Source organism: Ailuropoda melanoleuca, chromosome X (assembly GCF_002007445.2).
Source record: "Ailuropoda melanoleuca isolate Jingjing chromosome X, ASM200744v2, whole genome shotgun sequence".
In the NCBI taxonomy this organism is placed as follows: Eukaryota; Metazoa; Chordata; class Mammalia; order Carnivora; family Ursidae; genus Ailuropoda; species Ailuropoda melanoleuca.
Window position 1 is genome coordinate 20193800 of NC_048238.1, and position 18213 is coordinate 20212012.

Sequence of the window (18213 nt, forward strand, 5' to 3'; positions counted from 1 at the left end):
CTGAATGTTTTGAAAGATCTTTTTATCCCTGCTGGTCTGAAATATCATGTAGTTGTGCTTAGGTTGGTGTCTTTATCTTGCACTGTGTTTTTATGCATGATGAGCCCTTTGAATCTAAACAATCTCCAGCTCTCTGAAATGTTTTTATTAATACAATATATTAATTGCAAGAAGAATCTCTGAAAGAAACAGACTAAGTGTATCCCAACAATTGTCTGAACCTCTGTGTTCCAGTATGGTAGTCATTAGCCACATGTGGCTAATTAAATTTAAGTTTAATTAAATGAAAATAATAAAATTAGGTATATAGTGTCTAAGTTGCACGAACCGCATTACAAGTGCTGAAATCACATGTAGCTAGTACAGATATAGATAAAGAACATTTCCAACATGATCATTTTTAAAAGTCAAAGAGGTGATGCAGAAGTTCAGAGAATATATTACAAGACAATAGAGGTAGATAGAAAGTAAACTAACAAAATTCAGAAAGAAGCTGAAGAGAAAAATAAAAATATGATCAAGATAAAATCCACCATAGAAACAACTATAAGTATGCCTCAGTAAAAAAGCATGGGCACAGGATCTGGCTTTAGGAAATCACAAAAGTGAAATGGTTAAGAAAAAAATGTGCAAAAATGGTTATGGCAAAGATGGCTGGATACAGGAGACAGATAAAGGAGGCAAACACGTAAGGGGAATTCTCAAAGAAGGGAACAACCAGTGAACTACAAAAATATTTATAGTGGAAGAAATTTTCCTCAAATAAAGATCAAGTCTTTCTTGTTTCAGGAAACTCACAAAATGATAAAACCAGCAAGTCATAATCATAGTGATGTTTAGTAGAATTTAGGGATAAAGAGTTATAAGGACATCCACACAGAAATATTCAGTGTTTGAAGGCAGTGGAATAACTCTTCAAAGTTCTGAGAAAATGTGACTTAAGAATTTTATACCCAGCCAATTTATTCTTCAAGTGAAGGCCAGGGACTGACGTTTTCACGTCAGCCCTATTTGGTAATGAATCTAGCAAACCAAAGGATCATTCAGTATAAAGAACTCTAGAATGGAGAAACTGTGATAAAAGGATTGGTACTGAGCATTGGCATTTCTTTAATATTTAAGTAACTATAAAATATTTGGGACAGGGAGGGGCACCTGGGAGGGCCCCACTCTTGATTTTGGCTCAGGTCATGATCTCATCATGAGATTGAGCCTAGCATTGGGCTCCACGCTTTGCTTAAGATTCTCCCTCTCCCTCTCCCTCTGCTGACCCCCATCTCCTGCAGGAGGATTCTCTCTTTCTTTAAAAAAAAAAAAAAAAAAAAAAAGGAAGGGGGGTGGGGGTGTATTGATGTGTTCATTTCCTTATCTTTCATAGTAGGATGACAGTAGATACTGGCTTTAAAATTGATTCATGGGGCGACTGCGTGGCTCCGTTGGTTAAGCGTCCAACTATTGGATTCGGTTCAGGTCATGATCTCAGGGTTGTGACACCGAGCCCCGCATCAAGCTCTGTGCTGGGTGTGGAGCCTGCTTGAGATTCTCTCTGTCCCTCTCCCTCTGCCCCTCCCCCCCCCCCTTACTCTTGTGCATGGGCTCTCACTCTCCTTAAAAAAAACTGATTCATGTATTTTTTTTTAAGATTTTATTTATTTATTTGATAGAGATAGAGACAGCCAGTGAGAGAGAGAACACAAGCAGCAGGAGTGGGAGAGGAAGAAGCAGGCTCATAGCAGAGGAGCCTGATGTGGGGCTCGATCCCATAACGCCGGGATCACGCCCTGAGCCAAAGGCAGACGCTTAACCGCTGTGCCACCCAGGCGCCCCTGATTCATGTATTATAAGCAAAATATGACTCAATGTTTTTATAATATATTTTCTTACCTTTAGAGGGTTAAGAACTAGTAACATAATGTCTAAACATTTACTTGAAGATCAGCATTCATATATTTAAGAAATGGGTGTTAAATCTTTTCTGTATGTCAGAGTGTATGGTAGACACTTGGGATACAACAGATGCCAGTGCTCTTCCCTCCCTTGTATTTAGCAGAGGTACACAGACATAGATAAGCGATACCTTCTTGGGAAGAAAACGGGGGTATAAGGAGGATTTGGGGTTGCAGATGTGGTCAGGGTTTGCCAAGATGACATTTGAACAGAGACTTAATTTTGAGGTATCTGATAGACATCAAAGGCATGTACAAATCTGAGTTCGGGAAATAGGACTAGAATGGAGATGGGAGTTATTGGCATATAGATGAAATTATATAGATGAAATTTCTTCCATATAGAAGAGGGGGGCGGGCTTTAGCTAGGAATGGAGGTGATTTGTCTTGGTTTCAGGCCGGGTTTAGTTGCTGGTAGGTGAGTAGATCTGATAGTCAGTCAGTGAATCTTCTGATTGTTTCACTTGTTCTCAGTGAAATAAGAAAGAAGATCATCAACTGAGAATGAGGATGAGGAGGTGAAATTAGAGATTTGAGGAGAGAGGATACTAGAAAATGAGAGAGAGAGAAAGTAGCAGAAAAGGTTTGCTTCAGGTTCAGGGTCATGGATTTAAAGTGAAACCATGAGCGTGTGTGTGTGTCTCCGGTTATATTTAGCGACATAGGCACTGGTGCAGAGGCAGAGAGGAAAATTGAAATTAGGCAAGTCTGTGGTTCTCCCAAGCCAATATGATGGAATGAAAGGAGGGGGAGGGCAAGGGATTGGAGAGCAAGGGAATGGGATTGACTGTGGAATTCAAGTTGTTTGAGTTCAAGTAAATTATAACATAATTTTTGTTCAAAAATGGCATATTACAATATCCAGTTTTCATTAAAATATCTGTTCGCTCTTCCTTTTATTTATAAATATGCATAGGGAAATATCTGAATAATCTGTAAACTGATAGTTCTAGGTGGTAGGATTTTGATCACATTTTAATTTCCTTTTATACTTTAAAAATACTTTTTTGGGGGGGCCTGGGTGGCTCATTCGGTTAAGTGGCTACGTTTGGTTCAGGTCATGATCCCAGGGTCCTGAGATTGAACCCCAAGTTGGGCTTGCTGCTCCCCCTGCTTTTGCTCTCTCGCTTACACTCTCTCTCTCAAATAAAAATAAAATCTTAAAAAATACACTTTTCTTAAACAGTAAGCTGTACAATTTCTACAACAAATTATATACAGGTACAAGAAGCACAAAGGAATAGAAATAAAAATGTATTGTTTAAGTTCAGGGCATATGGAGTAGTTCAGGGCCTGATGGGGGAAACGAGATTGAAGGCAGAAGGCACTTTGGTCAGAGGTCGATTGCTAGACTGTGCAGTTTGTATTTTATATGGTAGGAAATGGGATACCATTCTGGTCCAGAGAGTAAGGCAACTGGATCTTTTTTTTAGGAAAGCTGACTGAGGGCTATGTCTAGGGGTATTTGGTAGGAAATGTAGGAAGAGAGAGATCAAATGGTAAAGGTCTTTTCTTTTTATGATGTTAATTTATACAAAATGCAATTCCACTGCAATCCAATATATATTTCTCTATCTTGGTAAAAATTATAATGAAATTTGTCTAGAAACTTAAGTGAGAATAACAAAACAATATTACCTGTGTCATAAGGTTTTTGTGAAGAGTGAATGGTTACATTTTAAGGGCTTGTCATCATGCTTGGCATGAGGTATGTGGTCAGTAAATGTTACCATTATGCATCATGACCACCATCCATCCTTCTGTTATATAGATTCTCCATCAGCTTAGTTTTACTGATCTTTTAATTAGATCAACATTTGTTTAACAGTTTACTTTAGGGTCACCTGGGTGGCTCAGTCAGTTAAGCATCCAACTCTTGATTTCAGCTCAGGTCTTGATGTCAGGGTCGTGAGTTCAAGCCCCGCCTTGGCTCCACGCTGTGGGTGGAGCCTACGTAAAGAAAAAAATGGCGCTCCTGGGTGGTTCAGTCAGTTAAGCGACTGACTCTTGATTTTGGCTCAGGTCCTGGTCTCAGGGTTGTGAGATCAAGACCTGAGTTGGGCTCCATGCTGGGCATGGTGCCTGCTTAAGATTCTCTCTTTCCCTCTCCCTCTGCCCCTACCCCTGCAGGCGACTTGCACACTCTCTCTCCCTAAAAAAACCCCCGAACCAAAACCAATTTATTTGAAGTGGTGTATTTCGTACTCCTGCCCCAGTAATTTTTCTTTTCCGGAAACTACTGGGTTTTTTGAGATCTTAATGAACTATATTTTTAGACACTGTGGTATCTATAACCTTGCAAATAAGTATCCCTCAGTTTTTGGTCTTTAGGAGAATTCACTGAAGTTCCCTTCAAGCAGTATAAAGTATTGCCTATATTTTGCTATAGTTTTGCTATTACTCATGACATCATTGATAAGTCAGATGTTTCTCAGTTTTGAAGTTTAAAATACTGGATGAGGGGCGCCTGGGTAGCACAGTCGTTAAGCATCTGCCTTCGGCTCAGGGCATGATCCCGGCGATCTGGGATCGAGCCCCACATCAGGCTCCTCCGCTGGGAGCCTGCTTCTTCCTCTCCCATTCCCCCTGCTTGTGTTCCCTCTCTCACTGGCTGTCTCTTTGTCAAATAAATAAATAAAATCTTTAAAAAAAAATAAAATACTGGATGAGTTATAAAGATTATATAAGGCTTGAGGAAACTGTGTGCCAGTTTTACTTTAACAAAAATAGAAAAACTGGGAAGAAAATTTATTAACATAATGATGGAATATCTGGTTGGTGGGACTATTGGTGATTTTTTTTTAATTCTAAATTTTATACAGTAAACATTTCTTCAAAAAAACAGAAGATGAAAATAAAGGTCTGGGTTCTAAAGACAGGCACCTCTTCTGTCTCCCATCCCTCACTCATTAGTTCACTGACTTTGGGCAAGTCACATACCATCTCAGAGCCTTTATTTCTTTATCTGGAAAAGGTAAGGATCAAATAAAATGAAAGTACATAGAAATGATAAGGAAATAGCAAAATGCCATGCAAAAGGTAGTTATTATTAGAAGTAGTCTTAATTTCCAGAAATGATGCCCTTCTGTTTTGGAGAGGCCTTGTTCCAGAGCTCTAGCTCTTCACTACATCAGAAGAAGGCACTTAGGCCGAAATCATATGTATGATGACTCAGTTTTATCCAAGGCTGCTTTGTCTGTTTTTAGAAACTCATTTTTAATGGTAGCTTTAAAATCACAGAGAAATTTTGAGTACTTAACAGGACCATCAAAGTGGGTTTAAAAAAAAAATCACTCTGTAATTTTTCATATTCAGAGTAGTTTTATAAGTTGAGTTAGTGGGGCAAATTCTCAAGGTGAAAGCCTGAAGGTGAATTCTACTTTTGTCTAATAGTAGAGTAGCTTTGCTTGGCTCAGGTGAGCCTGTATATTTGAAATGTGTTTTCCCCACACATTTATGAAAGCAGACAGAAAGGTCTTTTACTCCAAATTATAGATAAATACATGACATTTTGCAAGCTCCAAAACAATTAGATTTTCCAGTCATCAAAGGCTTTATCTTATGAGTACCAACAAAGTAACATATGCTACAACAGCTAGCCTGACCTTGTTCTTTGTAAACACGAGGACATTTGATTTTCCAGTATCTGTTTGAATAAGTTTTGCCAAACCTTGACAAAAAAGGGCAAGCTTCATCAACAATATCTAACTGTTCAGAGATGGGTTTTCTGAAGATGTTAACAGTTTTATTTAGGACTTTCCAGCTAGTTTGGTGGGATCTTCATCCTTGTAATTGCTACCTCACTTTGAAATTGCAGAGCTCCTCTAAGAAAATAGCCTTGGCTCAGTCAGCTGGGTAAGTCATAAGAATATTTAGCTTTGAAAAGGGGCAAGTACACATCAGGCCAGAAATAAGGACCTAATGCCAATTCTTTCCCCCAACAAACCATTTTTATAAAGCATAGTGAAGATACTTGAATTTATATAGTTATGTACAGAGTTCAGGGAACCTCTCTTTGTTTCTTCAAACTGCAGCGTTTAACCAGCTGGTCTCTTTGAACCTGATATCATGAAGCTTGTCCTGGATCAGCTCATTTTCTCCAGCTTCTGAAGCTTTTCACCCAGTTTGCCATTTTCTCCCTGGTAACCAAAGCCCCTTGCCTCCAGTTTCATATCTACGGTTGAAGCCACCAGCCACGAACTCCTCCAGCTCCCAGCATTACAGCCTTCCGCCTTCACACAATGTAGCTCTGTTCGCATCCGTGTTTACCACCTCGGGTCTTAGAAGGATAGCATCTTGCTCCCCCCATCTAAGGAGAATTTCTTCATCTTTGCCTCTAATTTCATCTTCCCTTTTCCTCTGAGATCTTCATCCAGAAGTTTTCCCATGCCCTCTGGCTTAAGCTTCTTCCTTTCGGTTGTATTTGCTCCCACAGACTGAATATGCTTGAGTATTCTTATCAATTAAACAGAAAAGTCCTTGACCCTCTACCCCATTCTAGTTACTGACCCTTTGTTCTCCATTTTAAAATTAGACTTCTTGAGGAAATGCGTACCGTCCATTGACTCCTCACCCCACCTTAATCTGACCCCAGATAGCCTTCACCACACTCACTGCTTTTCGCCAGGAGCATCTGTGACTTCCAGGTTATTACAGTCCGTACAGCCGTTCTTCTGTGACTTGGGTGTGCGCTGCATTATTGCCCGTGGGCCTTACTAGGCTTCTTGGAACTTACAACTCCCTGGCTTCCTTCACGATCTTCCACCAGCCTCTCTAGCTTTCCTGTCTTGGGTTCCTTTGTGAACTCTTCTTGTCCCTGCCTTGAACTGTGACGTTCCCCAGAATATCCTTAGCCCACTCTTTCCTCACACTGCAGGTCCTCACGGTGTGACCCCAGGGCTAGTTAACATGGAACTGCTGGCTCCCAAATCTGTGTGTCAGCCTTCAACTTTGAGACTCAAATATCCAGCAGCTGACTTCACATCTCATTCATTAAATCATTGGCTCATCAATATTCTGAGCATCTACCATCCCTAGACTCTTGTTTTAAAAGACTGACCGATAAAATGACTGTGAAAGATGGGAGGAAATCCCGGATAGTGACAATATAGTGGATTGTATACTCTGAGAGAAACAAGCAAAGGGTGCTGTGAATATGAAAGAATAGGGACAGGCACCGGTCTGAGAGCTTTTAAGGATGTTACCTCTCAGACCTTAAATTAATTAACCATGTAAGAGGAGAGATCCTTTTCCTTTTCCTCATTTGTCTGATTAACATTTCTTCCCCTAGTTACTCGGTCACCTAAATCAGAAACCTCATAGTTACCCTTGGCTCCTTTGTCATGCTCAGTTTTCACTCTTAGGTCCTGCCATTTCAGTCCAGAGACAGGGCTCCAGTCCAGCCTTCTTCCCCATCCGTCCTACTTCTGTCCTGATTTGAGGCCTTGTCCTCTGTTGCCTGCATTTTTCCAGTAGACCCACAAGTGGTATCCTTGCTTTATGTCTCGATCCCTTTGCATCCACTTCTCTAAAGGCCAGCATGGTGTTAGCGAAAATGGTGATCTGCTGCTATCACTGCTCTGCTGACAAGTCTCTGCTCAGAAGCTCTCCACATTTCTGGCTTCACCCCTGCAGATTCTGATTCTGTAGTACTGCTGGGCCGGGGTCTGTGCTCTGTAGTTCCTTAAGAGATATTGGCACCTGAGCAGATTGAGAAACCTCTGACCTACCATTGTCAAGTCTGAACCCCTCTGCCTGGTTGCACACGGCCCTCCATGACCCCCGCTTTGGCTTAGCAGTCAGCTACATTTCCCACCGTGCCCTGCGTGTCTACTGGTCTAGGTAAAATCCTCCCATTTTGTATGAATCCTGTTAGAGATGATATTTGTAAAAAGGACTTTTCAAAATAGTAACATTTTATTTAAGTATCCGCTGTCGTTTTTTGTAATGTATTTCCTGCCTTTTCAGTGGATGATGCTGGCAAAATAGAACATGATGGTTCCTCTGGAATGACCATGGACGCAGAGTCGGAAATCGATCCTTGTAAGGTGGATGGCACTTGCCCTGAAGTCATCAAGGTGTACATTTTTAAAGCTGACCCTGGAGAGGATGACTTAGGTAAGAGGAAAGCTTCAGCATATTATGCATCCTGATCAGACACTGATTTCTTTTGGGTGGTTTAGATTGAGGACCTTTGAAACCTTTTCTGAAGATAACTTTTATTTTATTTTTATTTTATTTTTTAAAGATTTTATTTATTTATTCGACAGAGATAGAGACAGCCAGCGAGAGAGGGAACACAAGCAGGGGGAGTGGGAGAGGAAGAAGCAGGCTCACAGCGGAGGAGCCTGATGTGGGGCTCGATCCGATAACGCCGGGATCACGCCCTGAGCCGAAGGCAGACGCTTAACCGCTGTGCCACCCAGGCGCCCCTGAAGATAACTTTTAAACAAGGATTTCCATGTAGCAGTAGAAAAGTGTATGAAATGTAATAAGTCAAATGGGTGGAAATGAAGTTTTCTTTTTTTTCTTTTTTTTTAAGATTTATTTATTTATTTATTTGACAGAGAGAGACAGCCAGCAAGAGAGGGAACACAAGCGGGGGGAGTGGGAGAGGAGGAAGCAGGCTCCCAGCGGAGGAGCCTGATGTGGGGCTCGATCCCATGACTTCGGGATCACGCCCTGAGCCAAAGGCAGATGCTTAACGACTGCGCCACCCAGGCGCCCCAGAAATGAAGTTTTCAGATAAATTCTCGGAGCTGTCATCTTCCCTGATAGGTGGCACCGTAGACATTGTGGAGAGTGAGCCTGAGAATGACCACGGAGTTGAATTACTTGATCAGAATAGCAGTATTCGTGTGCCAAGGGAAAAGATGGTTTATATGACTGTCAACGACTCTCAGCAAGAAGATGAAGATTTAAGTAAGTAGGTGGCCTTTCTGTGGGAGAAAATTTTATGTTTCTGTAGCTCTCTTTTTAAATACGGTCAGTATTTGAAGGAAAACAAGTAGCATTATTGTTGACATCTTTATGCTGCCGCGTTGCAAGGGCAGTCTCAGGAACTCTGTATGGATGCGTAGGATTTTGCTTTAAAAACAAGTTAAGGTCAAAGCCAAGAAGTGAATGATTCCTTCAACAAATACTCGTTGCCTGCTTAGGACTCGGAAAGCTGTGTTCTAAGTGTGTAACACCTGAGACTTTTTCTGCTTGTCTGTTAACTGAATTCAAAGAAAAACGTCTTTCCTGTGATCTCTGTAAACCTGGTCACAAAAGCTGATATAATTTCCTACTTAGATGTCGCAGAAATCGCCGATGAAGTTTATATGGAGGTGATCGTAGGGGAGGAGGATGCGGCAGCGGCGGCAGCTGCCGCCGCGGCACACGAGCAGCAGATCGATGACAATGAAATCAAAACCTTCATGCCAATCGCGTGGGCCGCAGCTTACGGTAAGTCACTTGACGGTTCTTCGGACGGAATTGGCTCGCGAACGTGAATTCATGATTGAAAACGGTGTCTGTGGCCTTAGGTTTCTGAAATAGGAAACACCACTACCCTGTACGGGCTACTTGATTTGAACAAGAGGAGAGGAAGGTTATAAAGTCTACCTTTTGTCTTTATTTATAACAGGAATTTCCTTCATGTGTATAGTACGTAGAAGGAAGTACTTGCAAGAAGTATGCAGGCTTTCAAGCTGAAACTTTATCTTGATTGTATCTGGCCCATGGCTTTACAATCTGGGGAGACAGCAAGGGAGTTCATGGGGCAAAATGCTGACCTGTGTTTTTTAGATTTGGAAGCGAGGCATTTCCTACCGTCTCACTATAATAAATGTGGTCCTAAAACCCATTACCTAGAATGGGGACTTTCTGTCATTCATGAGTATCATGGCTTACTTTTCGTTGTTATAGTTAATAAAGAATCCCTAATTTTTTATAATTTATAATACTGTATAATTTTGTTTTTTAATGCGCATTGTTAGGTAATAATTCTGATGGAATTGAAACCCGGAATGGCACTGCAAGTGCCCTCTTGCACATAGATGAGTCTGCTGGGCTCGGCAGACTGGCTAAACAAAAACCAAAGAAAAGGAGAAGACCTGATTCCAGGCAGTACCAAACAGGTGAGGGCACATGAGTTCCACAGCGCAGCGTGCTTGGCGAGCTCTCAGATGAAACTCTAGTATGTATCCACGGAGGTGTTGTGATGGCGTTATAGCTGCTAGACCACATGTAGCTTTTGTGTATTGAATTTGAAAATATAATTTTAAGAATTCAGTGATATTCATGAATGATTTCCTGGGATAAAAAGAAACAGAATGGTTCAAACATGGATAGGGAAAAAAATTCAAAACTCGTGCGGTTTTTATGTGGAAATGAAAAGAAATCCCTCAAACACGTTACAAGTATTAACAGTTTTAAAAACTAAATTAATGCAAAGAATCTGATTATGTTACCTTAAGGCAGGCATAATTTACAGAGCAGCAGGACAAGTACTTCAGGTTATGTGACCCTATTCCTGTCTATTTGCGGGTGGCGATTTGCATATTAAACTCTTCATAGGTAGATATAAGCTTTACTGTAAAGTGATGCAAAATTAGGTTTTTCGGAGTAACCAAAGCAGGAATTGTGATCGCAAAACTTTATTTTTATGAAGAATTTTCTGCCAATTTCTAAATTGATAGAGCTTTGATCAGCAGTTGGCAGAAGTTACATATTGATTGATTGATTGATTTTTTTAAACTTAAGGGACTGAGGTTGGTACAATCAGACTGAATGAAGTTTTCAGACCAGGGTTCTCTTTATGACAGGGTTGCTCTGTCTCTTATACTGAACAATGATAAAAGGAATATTATGTAGCAAAGCTTAACGTAGGAATACTTGCATAATAATGTTCAGAACACACACTTTAAATGCTCACAGAAACCAAAATGGAACTTGGTTTGATCACTCATGCTCCTTTATTTTCCTTTCGTAGCTATAATTATTGGCCCTGATGGACATCCCTTGACTGTCTATCCTTGCATGATTTGTGGGAAAAAATTTAAGTCAAGAGGTTTTTTGAAAAGGCACATGAAAAACCATCCTGAACACCTTACCAAGAAGAAGTACCGCTGTACTGACTGTGATTACACTACCAACAAGAAGATAAGTTTACACAACCACCTGGAGAGCCACAAGCTGACCAGCAAGGCAGAGAAGGCCATCGAATGCGATGAGTGTGGGAAGCATTTCTCTCATGCTGGGGCTTTGTTTACTCACAAAATGGTGCATAAGGAGAAAGGAGCCAACAAAATGCACAAGTGTAAATTCTGTGAATACGAGACAGCTGAACAAGGGTTGTTGAATCGCCATCTTTTGGCGGTCCACAGCAAGAACTTTCCTCATATTTGTGTGGAGTGTGGTAAAGGTTTTCGTCACCCGTCAGAGCTCAAAAAGCACATGCGCATCCATACCGGCGAGAAGCCGTACCAGTGCCAGTACTGCGAATATAGGTCTGCAGACTCTTCTAACTTGAAAACACATGTAAAAACTAAGCATAGTAAAGAGATGCCATTCAAGTGTGACATCTGTCTTCTGACTTTCTCAGATACCAAAGAGGTGCAGCAACATGCTCTTATCCACCAAGAAAGCAAAACACACCAGTGTTTGCACTGCGACCACAAGAGCTCGAACTCAAGCGATTTGAAACGACACATAATTTCGGTTCACACGAAGGACTACCCCCATAAGTGTGACATGTGTGATAAAGGCTTTCACAGGCCTTCCGAACTCAAGAAACACGTGGCTGCCCACAAGGGTAAAAAAATGCACCAGTGTAGACATTGTGACTTTAAGATTGCAGATCCATTTGTTCTAAGTCGCCATATTCTCTCAGTTCACACAAAAGATCTTCCGTTTAGGTGTAAGAGGTGTAGAAAGGGATTTAGGCAACAGAATGAGCTTAAAAAGCATATGAAGACACACAGTGGCAGGAAGGTGTATCAGTGTGAGTACTGTGAGTATAGCACTACAGATGCCTCAGGCTTTAAACGGCACGTTATCTCCATTCATACGAAAGACTATCCTCACCGGTGTGAGTACTGCAAGAAAGGCTTCCGGAGACCTTCGGAAAAGAACCAGCACATAATGCGACATCATAAAGAAGTTGGCCTGCCCTAATGATACTGCTACAGACATTTGTAGAGATGTTGGCCTTGAAGCAGAAATTTCATTTTAAAGCCAATCAGTCTCGTTCACATACAATACTGTATATTGATTTATGCTGTGTACAAATAGAATTATTGCTTCTAGTTGAGGTTTTTTTTTTTTTTTACATTTTGTTTAATAGTGTGTTCTGAATTCTATTCAGTTTGTTTAATAAATGGGGGAAACCAGCAACAAGTAAGTTGCTTTTAATAAAGTAATCCCTGATTCTATACTGAATTTTTCTATCTTAGAAGTTTTATATTTATTTAAATATTTACCTTGCTTACCTTGATGGTACTCTTCTAAGACCATTTAACTTAAAGTTAAGGTAACTTTAGATTGGTAACTCTGAAAGTATTCATGTTGACTCATTTTTTTTTCCCATAAATTTCTCACAATAAAATTGTCAGAGACCTCTACTAACAGAAATGGGAGATTTTACAGTCAGGTCTAATTATCCTAACATGGAAGTCATTTACTTGTCTTGCTTACTATTTTCAGACCACATGACAATGAAAGTTTCCATTTGAGCTTTTGCGTCCCTGGCATCGCTGAGGAAAGAACAGTGGCTGGGTTCGTGTTTACTTTTCGTTTTGTTTAGCAGACAAACTATACTTCTTTGGGGGCTTTCTTTGGTGTATTTACATCTTTTGTCAGCATAGCAAACTTTTAGAAAACTTCCTTGACAAATTTTGCTTGATGCTGTTGTATTTTGATTATTCCGTCTGCGCTGCTGTGTCTTGGAATGGTTGTGTGCTACAATTGAGATTATCGAGGACTGCATCTTGGAATCTCCTAGAGGTAATTCGTGGCTCGTAGGATCTTTTGCAACTTTATATATGTAAATGTACCCTGAATTATATATATGCACATATATAGAGAACATGTATCTGTGTGTATTGCTTATTTTACATATTTATACACACAACCCCACTAGTAGTTAAGATCTATAATGAAAAGTATTAAATTTACAATAACATGAAAGACGCAGGGATGCATGAGAGCATATTATAAATCATGCTCTTCAGAGAGACTACTCAGGTGAAGAATTTGAAGGAAAATAAGGACACTAGTATTTTTAAAGAGTAAAGGTATTTTCTTTTAAATATCTTTGGTAATTGAAAAATAGACGTTAAGATGTTTCTAGATAGAATGTTTTCCTACAACTTCAGCTCCATGCCTTTATATTTTTCTGAAAAGCTAATGAGTATCCGGACATAACTCCCTCAGTTCTCTCTGAGAAGCCCATGAGGGAACTCCGTGTCACCTAGTGAGGGGGATTAAGGAAACCACAGCTCCATGTCCCAGAGATCGGGTGCTAATTATGACTTACACTTGGCAGGTCCAGCCTGCTCTGTTATTTCTTTAGTTACAGTTAGCAAACTTTAAAAAACTGAACGCTCAAATTGGCTTTGGTTAGAAGATAAAGGTGGGTTTGAGTGCATGAGGAAAATCCGAGGCCTTATTTGGAACATCACCAAGTCTTTCACAGCTTTGTTTTTCTTTGAGAGCCGACGTTTTTTAAACAGTTCTGAATCAGAGTCAGAAATGCATAAAATGAACTCGGTTAATTAGAATTTAGTTATGTTAAGATGGATCTTGGAAAATGAAGAACAGTTTTTGGGGTCCTTTAAACTGGCTGTCAGCATGTGAGTGTCTGGCACATCGTAGGAGAGTTAGCAATTTTCTTCCCACTTGATAGCTGCCTTGCCATTTCATTATGGTGCTCCATCCCCTTTGTGCTGTTAGGTTTTTACCTTTCATCTTTCTCTTTGCCATTGATATTTGTATTCAAGAATTATATTTATAGGGTTAGAAATATAAATATTTGGTGGTTGGCAAGCCTCTGAAGTGCTAGATTGATTTCGTCCTGTTGTAAATCAAGTGCTTTAGGCTGGTACGAACTCCAACCTGAATGCCAGTTAAAGCCAAGGCATGGGCCTATCCCAGTGGGAGCTCCTGTGCCCTCTTGGCTCTCATACATGCTTTTTTATTTTTTTTAAAGTAACTTACAATTGTGTGATTCATTGCCCTGCAGTACTATCCTTGAAAGCTCTGTCTGTTTTTTTGTGAGAACCTTTAAAATCTCCCTTCATTTTTTTCCCCAGAAATCATGTAAAAGAAGACACTTAAATGAAAGTGGAAATTTATTAACTTTAAAACATGCTGTAAAATTAGTACAGAAAATATAAATAATTGGTCATTTAACTATATTTTTTTAAATAAACTGAAAGATAAAGAACACAACACTCTACACACTTTATATTTCTCTTACATAGTCTGGAATCATACACAAGTTATTTTCTTTTTAAAGCACAATATTGAAACCTTTAAAAGGTATTTAAGGGTTTGGTCAAGTGAATATGATAAAATGTATTTGTCTGTATAAAGAGAAAATGAAATTGTAGTCACTGTTATGTACTGACATTAGTTACAACCTAGTTTTAATTCTTAAAACAATTTTTATTAGCAAAGCTAAAAAAATGGATGTTTCAGTTAAATGTTTTAAAGAGGTACAGATTTTTACAAGGACATAATATAAGTTATTGTTCTGTAGAAATATCCTATTAAATATTGTATGTCCCTCCCTCTGTACACTTTGTAAAAAAAAGTAAAATACATAAAAAGAAAATCATATAGGGATGTGTGACATTATTGTAATTGTGTACTTGAGAATAACGTGCAAAAATAAAAATCAGAATATTTTCCTGTTAATGGATGTTTAGTCTATTTGATACCAGTACTAAGTTAATGCTTTTTCTTAAGGAAAAAAATGTACAGTTTTTGTAAACCTAATAAACATCAAAAGCAGTGGATTATTTTCATTTCCCCATTTCTTAATTCCTTTTATGCAGCAGTGGATTGCAAAATGCTTGATTGCTTTGAATTTTGTGACTTGATGCAAATACTCCTAATAGTTCAGTCCTGCGAATTTGCAAGTAATATATCAGAAAACTTAAGAGATGATTGGTGAGTCCTTTGATGAGCATGTCCTTGAAGTTGGGTTTTTTCCTTTTATCTTCATAAGGGATTTGTTTTATTAGCAACTCCAGTTCCCCTGAGACAAATTTGCCATGCATGAAATGGTGTTTGAGAGCACTTAAAGTTCATCTCAGTATCACTGCCCAGCACACTTAATCACTGGGTGTTGTCCCCACCTCCGCAGCAAAAGCCCTGCCCTAGAGTGACACCTTTGTGCCAGGTTTGGAGGGCTTTCATTTGTAGACACTAACGTGCTAGAGAGGGGCCGCTGTTACGAAAACCAGAAGTTAGGCAAAAGTGACCAGAAGTCACTAGAGAGTAACAGAGCGACTTAAGCCATCTTTGATTTTTAAAGATGAGATCCTTCAGATCTTCAGCTATGCAGGAACACAGTGTTTGCCTAATAGTTGAAACAGTAAATAATCAGAACTCGGGGTCAGTGGTCAAGAGAACATGGTGAGTGTCACTGTCCAGAGCCATGAACCACACAAAAAGGTAGCATGTAAAACACTTCGTTGTAACAGAAAGCCTGGTAGACAGCATCTTACCGGTCAGATCCCAGGCAGTCAGGTAATGTACTGCTCTGTTCTCTGGGAATCTCAGTATTAACAGTTTGGTTGCCCACAAATTCTAGGATTCATGAAGGAAAAGTGTGACCAGTCAGAATCTTAAAGGGGTGATATTTTAGAGCAGTGGTTTTCAAAGTGTTGTCTGGCAACAGTGGCAGCATCGTAATCACCTGGAACTTTGTTAAAGATTAAAATTCTTGGTCACACGTCATACCTACCGAATCGAGAAACTGGGCGCGAGACCTGGTGATCTGTGTCTTAACATGTCCTCCAAGTGATTCTGATGCATGCTCAAGTTTGGGAAACCGTTTCACAGCACCCGAGGAACCGAAAAGATCACTGGTGCATGTTGTGTGGTAGACAAGAAAATCAGTCTCTCCCTCTCTCTCTCTCACATACACACACACACACACACACACACACACGACCCCAGAAATAAGCAGTGAGGGTGAAGTGGGACTTAGTTGACACCTTTGGTATACCTTTTTTAAAGTGTGAGCCATCCAGACAGTAAGTGTGTCCTTTTTAGCATACATTGTAAGTAGCCTGTATTTCGTAAATCTTGTATGGCCTCCCCTAAGTTATGTTCCTCAAAGGTTAATAGAATTCAGAGGAAGACTCAGCAAGTAAAAGAGAAAAGCTGGAAAGTGTGTGTTTAATTGGCCCATCATTACTTCTGTAATTCATATCTGAAAAACCATTTTGCCACATTCTGCAGCTGTTCAGATCAAGTCAAAATTAAGTTTGCCCTTTTGGATTTTGTTTTATCTTTCGTGTATATATTGTTTGCCTTCTTCATAAAATAATTCTTGGATTTGTTATATATCGTTTCTGTTATTTTTGACATCTTTGCTATTGTTGTAAATAAATTCCTATTTTGTTTTAAGTTACCCTAGTGGAGTGTTGGCTATAGACAAGACACACACACAAACACACGTAAACACACAACACCCAGACGTGAGGAGGTTTAAATCACAACGTTAATAAATCCCCAACAAAGTGTAAACTGGAAATGATGTGACCCCTTCCGTTGAGCATTTCTAGCATCAGTGAAAATATCACCGTATCATCTGCACCTAACTCGGACTTTAACATCATTTTCATAACTTCTGAGGGAAATTCTTAGTTTGCCAAGTTTGAGGTCAACGTCAAGAATTACTTTCTTTTCCTTGGTTTTTCCTGACGCTTTGGTCTCGTGTTACTTGTATTGCTGGTACTGGTGAACACAAAGCATTTGGCGTTGTGACCTGCTGCTACCGTAAAGCCACTATGATACTTCACTAGAGAAAACCTGCTAAGGAATTTTAGATGGCGTGTCTTCTTTCATGATGTGAATTACCACAAACGCATTGATGAAGATAGAATGGTTAATGAGACCTACGTTACTTCGCTTTCCAAGAGAGGGAAGTTTCTGCTGCTCCTTTATGGTTGTGTTTGGCTTTAAATTCAGAAGTTATCTCTTTTTGCCTGAGCTGTTTTAAAATAAGGAGAGGTATTACAGAACCATCTGTTGGGGCTTTGGAGGTTCTAATTACACCCATTCTCCTCTTTGGGTCCTAACCACATTGGAAGTAGACACAAACCACCAGTTGAATGTGAGACTTTTGGTAAAGTCAAATTGGGAGACCCAGAGGCCACATCTCTTTCCCTCCAGTCGAGGCCTTGACTGATGCAGCCAGTCAATCAAAGTCACTCTGAGCTATTGAGACCGCTTGGCCTCCCACCAGAGAAATGGAGCAAGTGGGAGAGGATGGCTTCAGTATCCTCGCCAGCCCTCCCAGGCCGGGCCTCAGGGAAGGTGGAGAATCTGAGTTCCCTCCTGCCATCTTCGTAAAATAGTGTTAGTCCAATTCTGGGCTGCTCCCTGGCATTAGCCCACTAGCAAAATGTGAGGTTTTTCCCTTTAGCCTTAAATATTTGCTGTTTTCCCCCAATTAACTTTTATTTGTTGCCCCTGAGGTGGTTGTGACAGACCTTTAAAGGCTTAGTTCCTGGGGTGCCGGCGTGGTGCAGTCAGATGAGTGTCCGACTCTTGGTTTCAGCTCAGGTCGTGATCACCGGGTCATGAGATCGAGCCCCATGTCGGGCTCTGTGTTAAGTGCTGAGTCTGCTTAAGACTCCCTCTCCCTCTGCACCTCCCCCCACCCCGCTCTTTCAAACAAATCTTTAAAAAACAATGAAAAATAAAGGTTTAGTTCCTGTTCTAGTACAGTATGCTGTAGTTTTTCTTCAGAAAAATAACTTTTCAAGGGCAAATTTTTTTACATTTAAAGCTGATAACTTTGCAAGTTACTTTTATTACATATTTTTGTACCAAAATTTACAAAGATGATCACCCACAGTGCCGCTTGCTTTATTCAAGAGGTTCATCTTTGTTTGTCTTCCAGTCTTAGTCTGTACATGTAAATCTTTTTATTTCTCTTGTTACCATAGCATCGATTCTATGTTCAGGAATTTTTGTTTCAAGCATCAACTATTTCCGTATCTATTGGTTGTCTTTAAAATTTTTTTAATGCACATTCTTTTTGGAG

General features: G+C 40.0%; 1 protein-coding gene across 6 annotated transcripts in view; it reads left to right on the forward strand.

Annotated features, from left to right (window-relative positions):
- The window catches only part of ZFX (zinc finger protein X-linked), a 56988-nt gene extending 42038 nt beyond the window's left edge, over positions 1–14950 (forward strand). For 4 of the 6 annotated variants that reach the window (XM_011235119.3, XM_034648775.1, XM_034648778.1 and 1 more), the window contains 5 exons: positions 7914–8063; positions 8724–8867; positions 9240–9392; positions 9926–10066; positions 10921–12104. In XM_011235119.3, the coding sequence (XP_011233421.1) occupies positions 7914–8063; positions 8724–8867; positions 9240–9392; positions 9926–10066; positions 10921–12104 (1772 nt within the window). Of the gene's footprint in view, positions 1–7913; positions 8064–8723; positions 8868–9239; positions 9393–9925; positions 10067–10920 lie in introns of all 6 variants that reach the window. The other 2 variants (XM_034648777.1, XM_034648780.1) reach the window with 2 other exon arrangements.
- Positions 14951–18213: the final 3263 nt, after the last annotated feature.